Source organism: Aythya marila, assembly GCF_965140915.1.
Source record: "Aythya marila genome assembly, chromosome: 25".
NCBI lineage: Eukaryota > Metazoa > Chordata > Aves > Anseriformes > Anatidae > Aythya > Aythya marila.
Window position 1 is genome coordinate 4,550,723 of NC_139066.1, and position 22,234 is coordinate 4,572,956.

The 22,234-nt window shown below is 41.1% G+C and overlaps 1 protein-coding gene across 7 annotated transcripts in view; it reads left to right on the forward strand.

Annotated features, from left to right (window-relative positions):
- Positions 1-22,234, forward strand: part of IKZF3 (IKAROS family zinc finger 3) — a 35,966-nt gene that overhangs the window by 2,723 nt on the left and 11,009 nt on the right. For 4 of the 7 annotated variants that reach the window (XM_082778936.1, XM_082778938.1, XM_082778935.1 and 1 more), the window contains exons 2-6: positions 2,367-2,420; positions 3,599-3,709; positions 16,030-16,287; positions 16,969-17,136; positions 18,715-18,831. In XM_082778936.1, coding sequence (XP_082635062.1) covers positions 2,367-2,420; positions 3,599-3,709; positions 16,030-16,287; positions 16,969-17,136; positions 18,715-18,831 — 708 coding nt within the window. The remainder of the gene's footprint in view (positions 1-2,366; positions 2,421-3,598; positions 3,710-16,029; positions 16,288-16,968; positions 17,137-18,714; positions 18,832-22,234) is intronic. The other 3 variants (XM_082778937.1, XM_082778934.1, XM_082778939.1) reach the window with 2 other exon arrangements.

The following is a 22,234-nucleotide window of genomic DNA, read 5'->3' on the forward strand; positions in this document are numbered from 1 at the left end:
CAGCAGCCCATCATGGACAGGAATTTGTACAGTTTAAAATGTAAATAAATACACAATGTCTGCACGAAGCAGGTGGGTGTCTGAGTCCTGGCTGCATTGAGCCCTTCCAGGGGCTCCTCGTGGGGCTCAGGCAGTGCCATTTGCTGGCCCGTTACCCTCTGGGGGCAGCTGGGGGCTGGCTCCTCGGGGTGTAGCACCGAGCCCCACGTGCACAGGCTTCTGCTGGTGCAATTCACCCGGCAGGCTGCAGACAGGGATGCATCCCTAGTGGAGAGGCTGCGTGTTGGGGAGGCGTCCTGGTGAATGCGGTGGTTTTTGGAACAATTTGCTGATACAGGAACAGATGCGGGTTTCTCTGAAGTAAAACGGCCTCAGCGGGGCTCTAGGTTTTGGTTTCAAGACCCTCTGCCAGCCCCTGGAAGGCAGAATTACTGCCAAATCTTGAAGCACGCCCCCACCCCACCCGTGCAGGGTGCGCTCTTTTTGCTTACTCCCAGGGCTTGGGCCAGTTCGGTGCTTAACCAGCCAAACGGGGCTCCTGCAGATGATTTCTGAATGAAATTTAAATCAAGTTCAAGTGTTACCGAATGTTGAGGATTTGATTGTCTTGCCTAAAGATCTATTATTTGCACAGTTGCAAGGATTTGTTTAATTAAAGTATCTGTATTATTTTGATGTAAGGTTAAAACCAATTCAGGGAGAATTTTGTTTGTGTACCGTGTATTTACTGATGTTTCCCCATCAGTATTCACAATATAAATCGGTCCATTTGCTTCTTTGTACTTCACTCTTCCTGGTATGATAAAATGAAACAAAGACAAATAAAAATACCTCATAACCCCATAGTTAAAGCTTTTAAATTCAGACTTAGTAAATATTTGAACTTGTTATTTAATTCCATGACCTTGCTTATGACACAAGTTAAGACAACGTTCTCACTAATGAAAGAAACTTAATGAAAAGCTTCCATTCATGCTACATCTGCATGAAAGGGCAGGAGCCCTGATTTAATTTTAGGACACATTTCCGAAGTGCTAATAGCTTAACAGCTTGTTTTCAGGCAGGAGTTGTGCCCTGAAGATCTCAGGCTACTGCTGGATGGTTTGGGTCATTGCTAGGTCCATCCTTACAGGCTTTTTTTTTTTTCAAAATTTTTTTTCCTTTTGTTTCTGTTCTTTGATAAGAGCAATAACTCTTAGACTCATTCTTAAAAAATGGGAGCTGAATGTTTGTGTTTAGGAGATGACAAAACCAAACATTGAAAATAAAACAAAAACTTTGTTGGATAGATCTATTTTTTTTTCTCTGAGTTTGCCTTTATTTCGTTGGACAATTCAGTCCATGCTCAGTTCATGCAGGTTTTGGATAACCCCATTTGATGCTAGATTTCTTTCCTGCAGAGTTAACAGGGCTTTATACTTTGACGTTGTGGAGACCACAAAAATGTTCCATATGTAGTGGTGGTAAAGATAGATAATTATGGGGTAAATGTCACTAGTGGTTAACACCTCACGGCCACTGTATATGCATTTCTCTTATGTAACTGTCAGGAATGAATTTTACGAGTCCTGCAGCTATTACTTTTTTATGTACAAAGATGGTAAACGATTTTCAGATCTGCAAAAAAGAGGAAAAAGAGAGAGAGGAAAGAAAGGGGGAAGGAAGCAGGTAGCTTTGCCACTGTTAAGAAAATGAGCTCTGGTATCAGTGAAATCTCAAGAGAGCAAGGCATTGAGTAAAGACTTATCCGGGCAGGTCAGAGCTGTGCCCCCAGCTGGAGTCGCCACCCTGGAGGGGGGCACTGGAGGGGGTGGGATCTGCAGCTTGCGTTGTCTTCTGAGAGGTCTGCTGAGTGCTCAGCACTTCTGGAAACCAGGCCACATCTGGAGTCCTCTTAAGGTTTTTTACATTCCTGTTGCATGATCCCTACCAGAATTTCCAAGTGGGAATTAGACCAACTAGATTTTGTAAAGATTATAGGGTCTTTCCTTTTTTATTGAAAAAGGAATTTGGAAATATCTGGTAGTTCATGCTTTATAGAACCTCGTGTAGAGTTACCACCACTATGCTGTGCTCACAGGGTGCAAAATGAGAAGCTAAACTGAACATGTAAATAATTTTCATTATATATATACGTATTTGAAGTTAGAAGATAACCCAACTTTTGGACACGTGATAGTCAGTGCTCAAGATGTAAAGAAGGTGTACAATGGAACGTAATTATTTAGTAGTAATTTCTTTGAGAATTTTGCTTTTTCAATTTTGCTTCTAGTCAAGAAACCAGGAACTTGTAAGATTACTAGCTATGTCGTGAATGGCTCTACAAATATTAAGCAACTCAGATTGCTTTTCTGTGTCTCTTGCAGATTCACAGGCTGGTATGGACCTAAGTAATACTCAGGAACAGCCCATGGCTGCAGGTACTACACTGTTCAAGTTCAATTGTTTTACTCTCTCTTGAAAACTTTCATTTTAAATGGAGAAAACTATAAGATTTGCAGCTAGTTTATATTCCCAGGACACTGCACAACAGGTATTAAAGGGGAAAAGTAAATTCGAGCATTGGAATAAAACTTCAAGTTCAGTATAATATTGGAAAATGATACTAAAGAAAAAAAAAACACTGTATAGTTGTAAGTTTTGATTAGGGAAGCAAGAATAATTTGATTCTTTTGGTTGACTGCATTTCTGAAAATATGAAAACAAACCTTTTGTGCGAGTTAGACAAGTGTTTTACTTTCTTGCTAATCAAAATATAAAACTCTATCTGATCCAATGTAATACTTAGCTTGAGAAGCATTGTTTATTTTGCTATGAACTTAAACAGTTGGATAGTAACCGTTTAAATTGCTTGATTTATTAAAAATTCACAGGATTGTTCACAGAAAATGTCAGTTTTTTTTTTTTTAAGTTATATATCTGAAATTTAAATAAATATACCTACCATTGAACTGGTCTGTATCATGTATTTTATGAAAGAGGCTTTATTTGAAAAAAAAAATAAATCACCCAAATAAATTTTGCTATAGTTAAAAATCTGACTTTCTTCCAGAGAAAAGAGGCTTGCAGTACTGGCACGTACTGCTGCCACAGCAATCATCAGAAAACTTTCTGATAATGTTGATATTTCAAAAGATATGTGCAATAAGCTGAGAAGTGCAGTTGGATTTGAAGTGGCAGTTTCCTGGACTGGGGCCAGAGTGAATAATATTTTGCCCTTGATGAACAAAGTAGAGCTGTAATTCCTCTTGCATGCTCTGAAGAACTTGCTTGCTTACCTGTTAGCAGCAGTTAGTAGAATAGATAGAATATATTGAGTTATCTGCAAAGTCATTGCTGTTTTGTTCTTATTTGGGACAATGTCTGGAATAGTTAAATTGGAGAAAAAGCTCAGGACTTAAAGGTGCATACTCTGCGTGAGAGTTTGTGTATGATTTCCAGCAACAAATCCGCTCAGTGAAATTGCAGCAAGCGCATCTGTAAGAAGAGCATTGTGAGTACTGGAACCAATATTGGGAGTTTGCAGATACTGAGAGGCAATAACTTGGAAATAATGGAGCGTTGATAGTTACTGTTTTTAACAATTTGCTTGTTTCAGAAGGACAGGAAGTTTTGACAGACTGTAATCTGAACAAATCCCAGGAAATGGAAAGTATGGAAAACGTAGAAGATATGAAAGAACTCAATCAGTCTAATGAAGAAGCAGGAGGTAAAGTGGGGACTGAATTATGAATAATAATAGTTATGGTTTCTTTTTATTCATCTGATTATGCTGTGAGAGTAATTACAAAGTTTATTCTGTATGATAGCTCTGTTTTGCCTGCATGTCTGTAAATGAAATAATGGTACAATTAGTTCAGAGCATTTTAACGTGCTCTAAAGGAGGAACAACCATCAGGGAACCTCACATGCATTTTAGAAAGGCCACTTATACAGCAGCTATGAAATATGGATAGCAAGGAAAAAAAAAAAAGCTTGTGCATATGGTGACCTCGTTTAGTGTGTGTTTTAGCACGTGAACTCTTAAAAGTAGTTTGCATATGACAAATGCGTGCATTAGGCTAGTGCTTTTAATAAATATTGTTAAGCTACATGACAGCTTTTTTTCTTTTTTTTTTTTTGAAAGAAAGGACAGGTTATCTCAAGTTCATAGGACAACTCAGCCCTGTAGAATTTAAAACTAGCAGTAATCTCCTGCTTAAAACCAGGGGTGAAGAGAAGGGTGATCAGTTTACCAAGTTAATCATTTAGGTCAAGCAGTAAATACTTCCTATACAACTCTGAACCAAGACACAGGTATGAGTAAAATACTAAAACAATATATGCTATTTCTAATCTAAGAGGTCCTGCATAAAGACATACTTCTGTGTATCTTTAAAAACTAGTAGGGCCTCTTCTCTTACTAGATATAAGATAAACAGCTGCTGGACTTAAGGCAATCTTACAGGCTCTTGGAATTTGTGTGTTTTTGTATATTACGTATAGATAGAGCAAGACCTTGAATTTCCTCCTTGATCAAGCAGCTCATAAAATCACAGCATTAATAAACATTCCTGCCAGTGAGCTGAGCATGTTCATTTATGCCAGGTCTCAACCACAAACAGTGAAAAATGTTGCCTGGTAGAGGATGTGGTGTACATACACTGAGGAAAAGACATGCATTGTTTTGCCAGTTTCATGCTGCCTTTCAAGTACAGCATGTCCATGGCACCACAGCAGTGTCAAGACGAATTATGTTTGTGGCTTTGGTTAGTAGTTTTGAGGTAGGGTTCACGTATCACATAAATCAAGTAAATCACTAAAGGATTGCCTCTGTTTTGGTTGCTCAAGTAACCTGGTTGTTCCCTGTAACATAAATGTGATGACTTTGTTTTGGACTGCAGTGAAATGTTCAGGTTTCAGGCTTCCACGTTATTAAAGATTAAACATTTATTTACAAAATAGCAAGTACCAAACAACATAAAGCACTCAAGGGAGTACTGCACTAGCAGAAGTGGCTGTGCAGAGGGTGAAATTAATCTCACTTAGGTGTGTACAGACAGCACTGGTGTTGAAGTGGACCAGTATCTGGCTTTTCTTGACAGTCAATGGAAGGAGCATGCAGGTTTCTGACCAAATCTGTCTGCCTGCCTTAGGATGAAGTGCCTGGTGTCCCCAGAGCAGCTGCTGCTTGTCAGGACTCCACTTAGAGCCAGCAAAAGCTTAGTATATAGATGCCTGCATTCTAGAATCTAGCTTGGGCAGGTGAGTTCTGCTCTGCTTACCCTAAAAAGAGAAGTTTAATGTTTTTAGCCACAGAACGTGGAAGGCTTGAGCCTTTTCTACATCCAGGGCATCTGACATCTCTTTCAGATCCCCTAGCTGATGAAATGATCACAGCCATAGTCCACATATTTGTCTATCCTTTACGTGATTTCATAGATCAGAGAATATCCCAAGTGGGAAGGGACCCATAAGGAACATCGGGTCCAGCTCCTGGATCTTCACAGGACCACCCAAAACCCAGCCCCTATGTCCAAGATCATTGTCCAAATGTTCTTTGGACAATCCAAAATCCAGCAGCTTGGTGCCATGACCTCTGCCCTGGGGAGCCTGTTCCAGTGCCTGACCATCCTCTCAAAGATAAGGTTATAAATGTCAATAGAGCATCAGTTCATTCTGTGATACTCCTTCACCTTTAGTGTTTATTCACATTATACAGTAAGTATGAATCCACTTGGTACCTCTGTGCTCCATTCTGCAATTCTCAGTACAGGAATGAGGAGATAATTGCTGGGAGAAAACTCCTTTAAATGTCAAAAAAAAAAAAAAAAGCTACATTATATCAGTGTAAAATGGCACAAAACTAAACACTTCTTATGTTTACTTCATTGATTCACATGCGTTTCTCTACAATCATTCTGATACTGAAAGCACAATAAATCTTAAATATTTAAGCGTGCTGCACTAGTGCTGTGGGCAGTGCAAACATCAGTAGGTGCAGTTAAATTTCTCCTAAAGCCCAGTGCCAGTCCGGTTGCTGCTGGATGCTGAAGTTCACGAATAATCTTGGCTTCCATGACTTGCTGTTGCAGTTTGACAGTAACAGCTATGTTAGTCACTGAGCAGTCCTTGTGGGTCAGTAAGTATCTGTCTGAGTTCCAGATAAGTGAAACCGCACTCTGACAGTACTGCCCTGGTGGGAGTATTATCTTTCGGGGATCACTAACCCTGCTAAAAGTGAATATATAGTATTCTCCAGAATCACAGAACAGAAATATTGTCAGTATCCGTGGTGGCTTTTGGGAAATAGATTATGCCCTGCCTAAAAAACACCTCTGCCATTTGGCACGTTGCCTGGTGCAAACACTAACGCTCTCATTACATATCAGATTTGAAGAGAAATAACACACAATGTGTGGTTCTCATAAATGTTAATCACGGTGTCCATGATCCCTTCCTTTTGTGAGTGAGCAGTTCCACTTCAGTCTTTCACAGTTCACCATTGATGATGGCCCACAACACAGAAAACTCTTTTTTTCAAGTTTTTTTTTATTTTTTATTTTTTTTTCAGAAGTCTGCATTTCACCACCTTAATATTTGGCTATAATGCTTGTTTTTTTGTTCATTAAGCATTTTTTTCTTTCGGTAAGCATTCGTAGTAAGTGGTAATCATCCAGTTTCTTAGACTGCACAGTTTTTCTGTGAAGCCTGTGTTATTAATGGATGACAGTCTTTAAATACATTGTGGGGACTTACTCTGAGACTTCAAACAGGAGATGGAGACTGGTCAAATCTAGATGTTGTCTGTCTCTAATTTGGTGGTGCCTTTTATGTTAGGTCCACAGAAAGTGATACTGTGATCCTTTAAAAAGGCTACAGAAATTTCCTGAATGCAGTAAGTAAACTTGTGTGTAGGGCTGAAATGTCAGCACGACTGGTGCTCTTTTTGGTGTAAGAAAATACGCTTTTGCAGCAAGTACTTTCGTGTTTGTACTTCTCTGAGCACATGCAAACAGGCTGGCTGACATGGTCGTGTGTCAATGCTGCCACAGTGAGGGCCATTCACTGAACACAACGCAACTTGTCCTGCGATACACCCTTTCTAAAAGGCCTTCAGCTGCCATGCCTGCTAAATACAGGACAAGCAGGCAGAAGGCTACAGTAGTATGTTAATTAAAAGCTTGATGGAGAACAAAAAGAAAGAAAAAAAAAAAGGAAAGAAAAAACCTTTTTTTTTTTTTTTTTTTTTTTTTGCCTCAAGGGAATTGAAGCTGCATGCTGTGGTGCACATGGTGCATGCTTGCCCGCAACCATAAAAATACCCCGTTCCCATGGTGCTTCCTGTATCTAGTCAGAAAAGAGACAAGCAGCGAGGCAGATACATGGGGGAAGCATTAATTTCCCTTGTTCCTTTATGCGCCCCGTCACCACTACCTTCAGTGGCCAAAGTTGAAGAGTCCTCAGTTGAAAAATTCACTTTAAAAGGTGCATTCCTGCCTCTGGGAGGCACAGTCAGGCACAAGTGTTTAATTATGTCTTGATTCCCTCCTCTGAGGCAGGCAACTTTTCAGCATTACAAATGTTAGCTAGCTTTCATGGTTGTGAAATGAAAAGAAATAGAAGCCACACTTGTGGTTTATGGATGCTAATTGCTGCTGCATTTAGGTGTGCGAAGGGGGGCGGTTAAAAGGCTGGAGTGAGACAGGAGAGGATGACAAACCCTCGCCTCGGCGCGCACTGAGGTTCCAGCGGTGCTGCGAGCACACGCACTTATCTGCCTGAAAAGGAAGTGCCGTTTTTTATCAGAATATTACATCTCCCAAGCCCAGATCGAGCCCTGCCGCTCATGGGACTCAAGGGTTATCTCACAACATCAGCGGTGCTCTGCTGCAGAAGTTCACTTAACAGGGGATTTCTGTAAGTGTTAAAACCCGGCAAGGAGGCTGTGCCGCTTAACTGTGTCAGGGCTCTGCTGCCGTGGCTCTGCCTGAACTGAAAGCCGCGGCTCGGCGTTATCGACAAAAGATCCTCTCGACTTTTGTCGCAGCCCCGTGGTACTGTACGAGCAGCAGCGGGGATGCTGCTGGGCACGTTTGGTGACATCAGCTCGGTGTCACCGCAGCCTGCAGGTGACTGACGTCGGCTCACGCCGCCCTGCACCTGGAGAGCTGGGACAGAGGGAGGCGAACTCCGGTATTCAGATGGCTGCCAAGTCGTTGGAAAAGTGCAGCTATTTCTTATTGTTATTAACCCGTTACAGTTAGCAGAAAGTAGAATTCGATTTTGAGATATCTTGGTGAGCAGTGTGAGCTCTCAGATGAGGCAGTCCGGAAGGAGAATGGACACACAGCGTTATTCAGTAGGTTATGAACTCCTTTCCCTAGCTCTTTAAAGTGTATCTTTCTTCATTTCTTGTACAATGTGCATCTCCATTTCACACCAAATAATTATTTGGAATTAAAGGAGAGAGAAATACTTAACTCTTTCAGCATTAAACCAAAATCTAGTCCAGGGTAGGTGAGTTGTGGCTCCCCCCGCCGCCTCCATGTGTATCAGTAAATAAGCGAGGGCAAGGCAAATGGCCCTAGGAACTCAAATGTCATTGCAGAAAATCATCTATTTTTAGAAATATGGTCTGGTGGAAAGGAAATTAATTAATTAAGATGACTCATGTTTTGCCCCCAGACTAGGCTGCTCATTTGGCACAAAAAGTGGGAGTTTAATGGGCAGGTTTACTACTATTTGAGCTGCTGGAAAAGTATCGGAAAGCAAAAAGAAATCCACAAGAATCAAAACTTGGCTAAAATGCAGCGAGCAGTTCCATGAGCGTTGGAATTGATGAAGCTCTGTTTCCACTGGGTTTGTGTCTTGCTGCTGGCTGGCTTTCAGCCGATTTTTGCAGAGTCTGCACCGTGTGCTCAACACCATATTTTACTTCTGGTACCTCAAGCTAGCTTTTCCGCGTTGTCAACACCATCTCCCCTCACACCGTGTTTATGGGCTTCAGCTCTTGTTCCTGTTTTGGTTTCTGCTGCTGACCTGCAGGAGCTGTTACGAACTTTTTTTCATTCCAAGCTTGGTTCCAGGCGTTCCTGCTGAGTGTGTCCACACCGCTCGCTTCTGCAGGGCTCTGAGCTGCGCCTGCTCCTGGCCCCTGCGACCAACAGGGCCAACTGCCAAAACTCCGTAATTCTGCGAAACTTTCCCCTCTGCCAAACAGGATTGATTTTGAATCTTCCTGAGGGAGCACAGGGATGCACAAGGTTCTGCAGAAGATGAGGCTAAAAGTAAAATCTTAGCATTTACCTATAGAAATATTGATTTGGAGAGAGAGTATTTATGGTCTAAAGCTCAAGTCTTAGAATCCAGGCTCTTTACTGCTAGATTTTTTATTTTTTTTTGTAGTTGAATCAAACCATTACAATTGGTTTTGTGACAGTTACGTTGTTTGAGGTTTTTGAGCAACATCTGAAACAAGCTCCTGTCTTCAGTTTGTAGGTGTAAAAGCTCTGCTGATATTTATCACAGATTTCCCTGGTTTTCAAATTGTTGTATGATATCATTTTTTTCTAGTATCAAATGTAAGACAGCGCCACATTGTAACGAAGACTTCTGGGAGATGAATTCAGAAAGCTAAATAAAAATATGGTTTAAAGATTTGAAGTTCAGATTTGAAGTTCATTTGAAAAAGCAGTTGACCAGAGGTGATCATGCCTGAGTGGTCATATTAGTAATAGGTCCCTTGATATAACTAATGAAGGCGATTATCTGAATTTAACATGTGGCCTTTTTCAGTCTGACTGTTAGGTCCAGATGTTCTCTGATTAACTGTCTAATTGAAGTCTGATTTAACGGTTGTGATTGTATCTGGGTTTCTGGACTTTAGGAATTGTAATTTTAGAAATGTTTTCTATGAGTGATCTTATCTAACTGTAAGAGAAGAACTCAGTTTCATCTTCTGTGGGTTTTTTTTTTTTTCTTTTTCAGAGGGAGGCTTTAAATACCCTAAGGTTTGGAAGGATAATGTTTAACAGGTGTCATAAGTGAAACAAAATTCATCTGAGAGAGACTGGAAAATCTGGGCACTGGTAGACCCTGGAATGTGGGATGCTGTTCCCTCTGATTCAGTGCTCTGTTCTCCTGGGCAGCACTGTGGGTACAGGCAATTGAGGAAAACAGCAAGCTACTGACACTTACGTTAATTTAAAAAATAAATGAATAAAATTCATGCTAGTTTTAGCATAGTTTCCTATCCCCCAGCCATGTTGCCTCAGGTAATAACATTCTGCTTCCCCAAATTCTCTTTGTAGTGTCAGTTAAATGCATTATTTTTCACTTCCTTCCTTAAACCCTGGCCTAGTGCTGTGTGGTGCTGCTGGGCTGTTGTCCTGTTTATCTCCAGGTTTGGAAGAACTCGGTTTTGGATTTTTCCTTTATCAGTATTTTTGTTAGTCTAATTTTAACATATTTCAGTGATCTTTTCAACAAAACCCCTAAAGAAACACTAGATTATTATTGGGCAAAAAGTTGGTAATAGATGGGAAATATCAATTATGAGGTTATAGATATTATAGACTTGTATAGGAAGATAGATTCATAGGAAAAATACTAGTATATGTTTGAATAAGGTGCTTGAAGAAGCAATTATTTAATTCAAGTGTCCTGGCTCACATGAGTTTGGAGATGTGCATTTAAAAAAAATAATCGTAATTAATTATGTAACTACATAAATTATATTGTGTTTTGACAATAGAAAGACATTGGTATTAATGAAGTAGAAAATACACATCCCAATGCTTGGGAAACAATGCCTGATTTATTTTTTTTTTCCCAATTCTCAGTGCTGCATTTCAATTTGATTTGTTTCTATTTTTGTTGCAAGTCACAATAAAAACAAGGAAACTCATTACCATAGCGCGTGCTCTCCACAAAGGGGAATTATGAAAGTTTCTCTCCTATTTTTAGAAGTGAGATTTCCACCAGGTGCATTCTGCACGGGTTCATTTAGGAATTACCCCCTCAAGTATGCTGTATATCTCAACAAAATAGGTGCTTGCTTTTTATTCAAAACGGACGCAGAACAGCAGCACCAAGAAAATGCTGGAGGAGACAGAGATCAAATCAAAGCCACTGTGTCCGAGGAATAATTTTTGGTGAGTCGAGGAAGTGAATCCTATGGATTTCCAGTGTGCTGTAGAAGTAGTGGGCGCAGTACCTGGGATTTTAGAGCCTTGGCCAGTAGTGGCAGAAGGGTGCCCTGGCAGCAGAGCCAGGTCAGGCCCCAAAGCCTTGAACTCCTTTCTGGTCCCTAGAACTGAGGTCTGCAATAATATCAGAAAAACATGTAGGAAAGTTGCTTAGCCTCTGACTGTATTGCCTCTAGTTAAAAAAACAAACAAACAAACAAAAAACAACTAATGGTCTGATGTTCCTGTTATGTTTTATAACTCTCCATTGCTCACAGTCCCCACATTTTCAATGTGTATGTAATGTATCATTTAAGGACAAAAAAAACACTTAGGTACTTAGGTATAACATTGATGTTCAGTTTATAATTCGTTGGAAGTACTGCAAACCTCTCTTTATATTCATTCAGGAATATGTTTTTTTCTTTTTCTTGATAACACATCTTCCCCCACGTTGCGTTAATTCCATTGTAGAGGTGTTTTTCGTAAATTTGCAGGATTCTGACTTGACTTTGGAAACTCCACTGACCTTTTCAGTTTCACAGTGTATGGCTGTTGTGCTTCAAGCTGCTTTAGGTAAAGGAATCTCACGTTCTGGGAGGGGACAGACTCTAGTATGTGTACGTTTGGGTTTTGTACTGCTATTTCTGGGGACGATTTGTGGAGATAACAGTGATGAATCATTGGTTAATACCTGTCAAATCCAGGTAGTCACAAGAATCCTTCAGTACATGCACATATAGACGCCCTTCTTGTTCTTCAGCATCTGAATCCTATTAACAGCTGTCAAAACCTGGTAAACTATTTATATGCTTTCACAATTTGTTTAATTGGATAGTTAGGAAATGGCATACAAGAAAAGCTTTTCTTTTTTTTCATTTTTTTCTTTAGTCTGGCTGAACATCTGTAGCATTAGGGGCTCATTATCTCTGAATTGGCATAGCAAATCAGCAGCATCATTAAAATGCCACATTAAGATGATTAAGTTTCTTTGTTATCCAGTTGACTTTTTGCATGTGCTGAGGATTTCATGATTATGACCCCACTCCTTGTAAAACACTTGAGCAACATCACCCTTTTGTGCTGTTGTCTTTAATAGCTTCTGGTTTTTATTCTTTGTGCTTTTCATAACACTTCTGGCAAACTTTGCTTAACAACAGTACAAAACTCACATTCTTTTTTTTTTTTTTTTTCCCAATATTTGATGCCAAAGTCTTGGATTAAATATGGGGGGGGGCATTGGTGAGGAGGGGGATGTCCTTCAGAGACTCCCTCTTAGACAGAACAGCTAAGATAACGCTCTAACTTGTCTTAATTGTTTGCAGTTATTGACTTTTTTTTTTATTCTTGCGTTTTATAGAACGTATACAAGCACTGCTCATGTGGTGACTCAGTCTGAAGTTGCCACCACAGCTTTATTTTGGATTTTTTCCAGAACCCATTGTTTTTACAGTGTTTCAGGTGAAACAAAAATATTACTCTGGAGTATGTCTTTCATCTTGTAATCATCTCCCCAGGAAATGAAACCATGTGCATCAGCCTTAACACATCACCCTGGTACTTTGTTGTGTAAAATCTACAACTTTTTTTTTTTTTTTTTTTTCCTGCAGTATGTATTACCTTCATGAACTGCCTCAAGAAAAATAGTTACCTGTGTTGGACACCACGAATAGTTTTTCCTCTTACAACTTCTTTACTTTCCCAAGCATAGAAGAGATAATATCACTGCTTTTTTCAACCTGGGGAAGTTTGTTAAGGATTGTTAAGGATACTCCTGTTTTTCCACACTTCATTATCCCTTTTCTGCTTGATGTTACAGTTGCATTCCTCTTGCTTAAGGAGGACCAGCCTGGAAACTCCCTCATTTCATTCAAATCTGTTGATACGATCTTTAAGTGACAGACCCAAACCTTTTCACACTTCTGCCAGTCTCCTATCTCACACAATTGCCTCTGCCTGCCAGCAGGCAGAGCAACAGCCAGGGCTGAAAAAAGAATTTGCTTGCTTCAGACCTCGGCAACCACTTGGTTAATTTTGGGCAGACCCGAACTCACCCATCTTTTCCCTGGGCTGCTTTGCACCAGTTTTCTTCTGCATGGCTGGCTGCTCCCAGCCTGGCAGGGAAGCCTCTGACCGCTAACGAGTGTCTTAGGATAGAAAAATTCCAACACTTCTTAACCCTTGCTTGATTTTTTTAAAAAAAAACCCTCTTCCTTAGTGGCTTCTGCTGTCTGCTCTCAGTCACCAGAAGGTGAATTTTTCCGTTGAGGTTCTTTAAACGCCTACATGCAAACTGAAACGCGCTCGAGCTTTGGTGGGATATCGCTGACAGCTGGAGAGACAGCGCTGCTTGCAGGGGGAGGCAGCGGTGGAAAAGCCTTGGTAAGGGCTCAGGTGCGCCCTTCCCTGTTACTGTAAGAAAACAAATGCGTTGCAAGCAGCCAACATGCAGCATGGAAAATGCAGAGGCAATTATTTTCCGCAGCGGAACCATAGGATGCCCAGTGTGTGGCAGTCAGCAAGTGCTTGCCATGGGGATCGCAGCGCTCGTGTGTTGCGAGCAGGGACGTAACTCGGTACAAGAGTGAAAAGTTGTGAGCTGTGAACTTGTGGTGAGAAACGGTAGAAAACGGTAGAGAAGTCTGCTCAATAGGAGGTTACGGCTAGTCCTCCACTGCTAAGCCATCACATTTAATGCAGACGAAAGGTGAGACGTTAAATAGAAAGTGGGAATTGAAATTGTGTCTGAAAGCACCACCAAGGTGCAGCTGCAGCATGCGCTTCCTTTTACCATTCTGCGCAGGATGTAGCAAATTATTTTGGAGCTGTCTCCTGCTGGGGGGCGGAGATGGGGGTGAACAACTCATTTTTTTGGAAAAGTGACTCTGTTGAAAGCTGCTTTCAGCAACCAGCAATAGCTTTTCCTTGGAGTGATGGAAGTGGATGCTTAAACTAATTCTGAGAGAGTGGGATCTTCCAACCTCAGGCGTGAATCTGGCAGCGGAGGAAGCCCCATTCCAGTGGAAGGGGGACTTGGGACGTGAAACAGGGCAGCAGGTGCAGTGGGACATGGCACATTGGGAGGTGAAGCCTCCATGGGAGCCTCAGAACAAACCCCCAAACCTGTGTGAGCCCTCCTGGGGCTGGGGCAGTCAGTCCCAACGCAGAACTTCAAAAAACGTCTAGGATAAGGGGATAAAAACACACAATATGGGGGAAAAAATCCTCCTGTGGGTGTCACCGTCTGGGGAGGGCACTAAAAGGAATCTCCTGGAGTTTTCTACCCTTGTGTGGGTTCTTGCATGGGATGAAGCAATGATCGCCCACCTGTTTCCCCCCCCCTTCCATTCACTTTAGCCCAGAGTAAGATAGATCGGCTGGGCTCAGTGCAAGCATCAAGGCTAGAGGAGCGATGTTATCACCAAAATATTGTTGAAAATTTTGATTGCGTGAAAGTATTGGCTGCCAGATTTTTATTTTTCAGTGCTTGCTTTTATGTTGCCACCTCATTTTTGCTGTCACCCATTGTTTGTTCTCAGCATTTGATGTGGTTTATTACTCAGAACCGGAGCTAATACATATTCAGCAGTCCATGTTCTGTACTTTGGAGAAAGGACAAGTGATTAAATGCCATATTTAACTGTCTAACCCTCAGTCTGAGAGAGGAGCAGGTGCCCATGAGAACAATACTTTCAAACAGGAAACAATGTATTTTATCTCTTAATGCTTTTCTTCACTTAGTAGCTTGAGGCATAACTCAAGTTTCAGCCATAACCCAGCTCCTATCTAGATAGAAAAGTCCACTTCAAGCAGAAAAAAAGGCTGCCCCATCAATTAGTAAGGATTTTAATGAGCGTGCTGGTAATGCTGGAGTTAATAGCAGAAAAGAAATTCAGCCATAGTTAGGAATCATTAGCAGTTTATGTAGTGCGAGCCATTTGCTGATATTTTTTCATGGGAACATTATTGTTAGTAAATTATTAGCTACTTGTTCCATTCTTCTCTTGTCGTGAAGTTGCATTAATATGAGGCGATGCCTTTGATTCCAGAGTTTTCTCTGGACACAGCAGCAAGTTCAGGAACCTACTCAAGGCCGTGGATGTTGGTCTTCAAGAGTCTTCGTGGTCTTTGCTGTGTGCTTGCAATGTGACTTTGGACGAATCTTGTAACATTTCTGCAATATATTTATTTATCAGACAATCTTTACTACCTTTACTGGTTTTACTCATACAGCAGTCTTCAATACGGGTATCAGGATTATCGAATGCTTCTCGAAACATTTGAGATCTTTCGATAAAAATTGCAATTGCAAGTGAAGATTCAGATTACTGATTGGGATTAATTGATGAGAATCTTTACCATGGGAAACTCAGGGTCTTACTGGATCAGACTTTTTTTAGGCATGCTTGAAAGTTCCACAGGAAGTTACAAGTATCCCTTTTAACATGTCTTTCTGTATTTCCAATTCATAGGAAAATCTTGTGGCACTCATTTCTGTAGGCTAATGGCCAGATGTAGAAACAAGTACTTTATTTTATATTCTGAATAGTACCCTGTAATTGCAAGAACAGAAGTTTGTCCTGTACTATGCTTTTGTAATGTGCAGAAGGAAGTTATCCATCAAAGGTAATAATAAATAGGTCAATATTTTTAAAGGTTATCTCACTGTGAGTATCACTATGTGTATATGACCTATGAAGATTCACGTCTTAACTGCATTTTTTTTATCTCTGTGAGTTTCTGTAAAACTGTAAGGAAAGTATTGATGTAATTTTATGTAATTTTTGGTAATTTTTTAAAGAGACTTCATGGTATCTGAAATGATCATTTTCTTGATTTGTGTGCTTTGTTTTACCTGCAGATGATGTTAAAGTGAAAGGTGAATACAGTGACAGAGAGGAGAGTGCTTTAAATTCAGAGCCTATGGAAAACCCAGAAGAATCTGAAATACCTTACACCTATCCCAGAGAATATAACGAATATGAAAGCATTAAACTGGAAAGACATTCTGGTTCATATGACAACATCAGGCCAGCTAGTGGAAAAATGAATTGTGATATCTGTGGATTAGCCTGCATTAGCCTCAATGTCTTGATGGTTCATAAGCGTAGCCACACTGGTAAATATCCCTATATTATTCTTGCAAGAGCTCAATACTGACAGGATAACAATTTGTAATGTAGACTATTTTTAGAAAAGGTTACCAAAATTGGGATTTCCTTGTTCTGTCCCTGACTCCGCGTGTGATCTCTGGCAAGTTACTCACTTTTCTGTGCCTCACTTCACCCACCTTTCTTCCTATCGGGATTCGGTATTAGTAAACGCAAATTTGTGAGGCATTTTAAGAATTTTGGATGAAAGGCACTATGTTGTTTAATTGTGTCAGCCACAAAACACAAGGTAGATTGGTTTTGTGCTGCCATTTCCAGTCTGTGTGCTGTATTTCTCTTTGTGCTTTACTTTGGCAACAAACCAACGAGCATCGTAGATTTTGACCTGCAGTGAGATAAGACTTCTTTTTCTAAAAACTGCTAGCTTGTTGGAATCAGCCTTCTCCAGAACACTTATTTCCATGGGAAAGTCTGTACGTTGTTTTCCATAGTCATGCATATATTGCACAAAGCTCTGACCCCAGAGCTGCATGTAACTCCCACTGAAGTCAATGGAAGGGCTGTGTGTGTTTCTGTAGGCAAAAAGTGATCAAGTATCTCATTCTTTCCTCTTCCAAAAAGGAAAGGGTATGAGGATAGCGTGATACCCACATAACCATTAAATGTCCTTTTTTGTATGTCATTTTAAGGTGAACGGCCATTCCAGTGTAATCAGTGCGGAGCTTCCTTTACTCAGAAGGGAAACCTCCTCCGCCACATTAAACTACATACAGGGGAAAAACCTTTTAAATGTCATCTTTGCAGTTATGCCTGCCAAAGGAGGGATGCGCTAACAGGTCACTTAAGGACACATTCTGGTAAGTGACTTCAAAGGCACTTCACGTGTTTCAGATGTGTGTCAGTGGGACACGAGGCGTGGAAAGCAGAGCAGGCAGCGAGGTCTGCTCAGCCTGCTTAGCTCTGAAGCATCGCCAAAGGGCAGAGACCCCTCGGCTGTGCTGGTGGAGCCCTCTGGGGAACGGGCTCAGCATCATCAGGTGGGGACAGAGCAGGGAAATCCCACCGTCACAGCTGCTTGCGGTGAGGAGAGAGCAGCCTCCGAGCAAAGTGCCTCCCTGCTGTTTTCACAAGCTCGGAACCTGAGGAGCAGTGAGAAAATGTTTTGCTGGGGTTTTCTTCCATTCCCATCCTGAGCCATTGGAATAACTTGGAGCGTAATCAAAGAGAAGGTTACTGCCAGTTAACACCTCGCTGTTGTGTAGTGCCTTTCATCTGAATGTCTTAACGTGCTGAACAAATGCCAGCGGTATTTCTCAACACTGGTAGGGTATTGCATCCACTTCACAGATGGGAGAAATGGAGGCACAGGGCTGAGGTGACTTGAATAACAAGTCAGGTATAAACTGATTAACCTTAATTCCTGCCGTTCTTTAGGAGCCAGGTCATGGTTGCTCTTTGATTTGTGTATATCCTGTGTCATATCAGGGTGTTCTAAATTATAAATGTTATCTCTGCACTGCATTTAACAGGAATAAAATAAACCTCACAAAGAATCAAAGTTAAAAATGGGATTACCTTACACGAGGAAATGAGATTCTGATTTGATCAAGAACCCAGCACAGTGGCCATGACCGTCCCCCCCCAACACATCACGCTTCAGACACATCGGGGGCTTATTGTGACTGAAGCTTTTAAGAGCTGGCTTATTAAGCAGCATAAGGGAAATCTCCTTAAGTGAATCACACGAATGAGCGAACAGTAGCATTACCATTAGGGAGTATGGTCTTTTTGCACAGTACATGATGCAAGGCTGCTTGCATTCGCGATGACGTTGTGCCCAAGTGTGTTAGGGAATGTCTGTTGGTGAAGCAGTAATGAAATAATTCAGGGCGTGCCTCCAGTCTTATATGACGCACTGGGAAAGGCTGCGTGGTTATCTTGAGTTTCAAACAGGCTTGTTTTTGCTTAAATGAATTAGGAGCATAATTTGCTGTACAATAAATGCCTCTGGAAATGAAGTAAGCCTCACAAATGGGTTTGGCTTAACTTGAAATTCGTGAGATCCTTAAAAACATCAGTGCAGCTGGGACCAAAATGGGGCAGTTAGAACAGTTGTGGTCCCAGCCGTGGCACTTTTGGGCTTCCCGAGGGAAGCTGTGCCAAGGGCACAGGGCTCCCAAGGGCTGTGTCTGACTGAGGTCTCTTTTCTGGCACTGAGCTAGGGGGGCAAGGAGGGCTGTGCAAGTCCTCTGGGTGTCTGGTGGGCTTCACCCTCATATAACCCTGATTTTGTCATAATTACAACGCCCATCAACTTAGCAGAAATTTAAAGCATTCTCCATTTATGTTATCAGTAACCATACGCTGGAATGTCAGGGGGAGCGTGTTTCAGTGGTCCCCTGTGGTTATTTCATGCTGCTCTCTGATTTTTCTAGTGGAGAAGCCGTACAAGTGTGAGTTCTGCGGCAGGAGCTACAAGCAGAGGAGCTCGCTGGAGGAGCACAAGGAGCGGTGCCGTACCTACCTGCAGAACACTGGCATGTGTGAGGCTGGTGAGTTTATCACATTACAGTGCCTCCCCTTTCTTTTTTTTTTTTTTTTTTTTTTTTTTTTCTTTTTTTTGTACGTTACAGTGCTTAAAAAGGGCATCTGGTAAGCTGTTAATTCACAGCCTGAGAATAGTTTTTACTACAATCATTTTCAGTAACCTGAGGGGCTGTAACATCTTATAAAAGGGTCTGGTTTAATGCATCCCTCAGGCAGCTAGTTAAAGAATGCTTTTATTTTAATCACTTTTTTATTTCACAGTTACTTTGAATAAAACATCTGAAGTACCTTCTACGCAGCATTTCTGTAGGTGACACTCACAGTATGTTAAATTATTCCTACATTAATGCCATTATGTTGCTTATTGTGCTGGATGAGTTGACGCCTGTAGTTGTTGACAGCAGTTGTTCACGTGGCTCTCTTTGATCCTTGTTCTAAAGAAAATGAAGGGCTGTTGGTCAGAATTAGTTAGAATTTGCAGAAGCATTAGTGGCAAGATCCCAGGGCATGGAAATGGGGTGACGTCCTGCAGGTCGCTGACAGATCGGCCTGCAAAGTAGCGGGGGGTAAAGGACTTCCTTAAGTGTAGGGCTGTCTTTGAAAAAGGATGAAGGTGAAATGTATCAAACACTTCTTTTTTTTTTTTTTTTTTAAATTTCCCTTTTCACAGTTTCAGTGCAGCAGTTCTGAAAATATTTTGATGAAAAATAACTGCCGTAATCTTTGAGCCTTATTCACCTGAATATTTCCAATCCGAAAATGAACTTGTGCGATTTTAAGTTTCACAATACACCAGTATGTCAGGAAAGAATTACTTTCCTCAGTCACAGACGCGAGGAATGGTTGTGATCTCCCAAAAGATTGTACAGCCAATTCACAGCAGAGTTAAGGCTACAGTTTCAGAATTCAGGTTCCCATTTTTTTTTGATATCCAGCCTTAAAACAGAACAAAACAAAAAAAAAAAACACCCAAACCAACCACCCCCCAGAAAAACAACCAAACTTTAAAGCATCAGGCTCCCTAGTTTGGGTTGTGATTTTCAAGTAGCATTTTATTTTCAGGGAAAACGTGAAGCTGAGTTTTCAGAGAAGAAAAAATAAAGTGTAAATTGCACTTAGATGACAACGTTAACAAAGACCATTTAATAAGAATTAAAAAATTGTGTTTGGTGATGTGATTATCAAGCAAAAACTGTGCTGGCATCATCACAAGCTAGGCCCCAAACCGGGTGTGAATACCCATTGATATGTGGTGATAACTTTGTGTGCATGAGAATCTTCACCCTGGGCAGAGTAGGCTGGCGGTCAGGCAGTGACACATGCCGCCCCCCTGAAAAAAAAAAAAAAAGTCAAAAAGAAACAATGATTTCGTAGTGTTTCATGGAGTATCTTCTTTTCAGCAAGTGACATGTTTTTTTAGAGCATTAGTAAAAGTAAATGGTTGTGTGAGTGTCAGCAAGTTTTGATTTTCATGAGAACCCATACATATTGTAACTGTGGTTTTATGTTACAGTACATGCTCTCATGATGGCAATCACTTTATGTCCACCATGTGAAAATGGAAAACATGATACCTACTATTGATTCCCGATTTTAAATAATTCTTTGTTTATATTCGTTTCAGAATAGCAACGTTTCAGTTATCCAGAATCTGCAGTGTAGTACTCTAAAGCAGTACGGTGCGCTTTAAATTGGCCACAGAGGAAATGTACATTTCCAGTATGACATGATATGGCTGTACTCGATGCCTTTAAGACCTTCACGCCTTAAAAAATATTGTGGTGTTTTTAGTAGTGTAGTAAGTTTTATGAAAAACAGGAACTCCAATCTTGCTGAGGCATTTCCATTCAATTTTCTGGTATCAGCAGTATGTTAGATCACAGAATCAGAGGGAGGGAAGGCTGGAAAGGACCTTGGGAGGTCATTTAGTGCCTTTTTTTTTTTTTTCCTGAAGTGTATTACTTTGCTTTTGTTTTTAGTGAACATTGTTTTAGGATTTCTGACTATTTTCCTACTTCCCTGCATCATTTTGCATTTTGGCCCTCTGTTCTGAAGTCCTTGCAACCTTCTCACATGGAGCCATCGTTAAGTGCAAGCGTGCTCAGTGTGCCATCATCCACGCCATTAATTAAAGCATTAAACAGCATCAGGACTGTAGTTACCCTGCTAGTTGCTTTTTAAAGTGAGGTTTGCACGTTCCAAACCTAGCAGTGTGGAAATATTTGAGAAAGAAAAGTTTTATGTAACAATATTGTTCGAGTGTTGCTCAGTCCCTGATAGCGATCTCTGGTCGCGTTGTTCTCATTGCACAATAACCCACCTCTGTTCCACTCTCCATTATTTAGTGACCACATAGAGATGCTACAGGAAGCAATGCCTCTAATTTGAGCTCTGCTTTGTACTTTAGGGTTTTGTTAACAATGCCCGCATGTTCTAAAAATTATGCTCACATTTACGGTGTGAGAGAAACCACACTATGGAAACAATTCAGCTCAGGCTGAGTGATGGTGCATTCGTGTTCTGGGCTGGAAGAGAAGTGCCTGCACCCTGCACATACACAGTGGGGCGTTAGGGCGAGCAGCGCTGCTGGCTGGGGAGCTGGCTTGTCTGCTGGCGATTACAACAAAACACAAGCACTCCTCTGTAGTGAATAAGTTACATTTTTCACCCCCAAAAAAATCTTACGAAAGTTGCGGGCAGCAGCTCTCGAACAGTGCTCAGAGCTCAGGGGGTTGAGCAGAGGTTGGGAAGCTGTTGGGAAGCAGGAGATGCTGCACTGCATCTGGAGTGGGGATTTAATCAGTCTGCAGGATTTCTTTCAGCACACTTAGCCTTTTTGTTGTTTTCTGGCTGTTCTGGTGAACCATCAGAAGTATTTAGCTTGCAGGGCATCTCAGGATCGCAGGCTGAAACGGGCCAAGTGCTTTGAAAGTGTGGATTGGCTTCATGACTATCCAGCTCTTAGTCTTTGAGCAAAGTTCTTGATCGTTTCTGTCAGTCCAGCCTGAAATTTATTTTTAGATACATGTTATAGTTGGATAATTAGTTCGTTAAATTAATGTCACAGTGCACAGTGGAATCATCCAGTGGGTAAGGTAATTGAGGAGGGAAACAGGGCGTGATTATTTCTCTCTTTCTTCGAGCAGACTTTGGAGAATTTTGAGAGAGATAAAATGTTTCCTAAATGCTAAATATTATTCTTGGATTGTTTAGTAAGTGACCCAGGAGAAAGAGAGGGGTGAGATCATTAAATCAGCCTTTAAGAAGGGAGAGAACCTATGGAACTACCTATGCCTCAATGGGAGCAGAGTCTGTTTCCCCTAGGGCTGTATTATGGACACATTGTCAAGGCCTTTTATGGCCCATAAAAAGAGGTTATTTAGTTCTTTAGGAAAAAAATGGCCATTG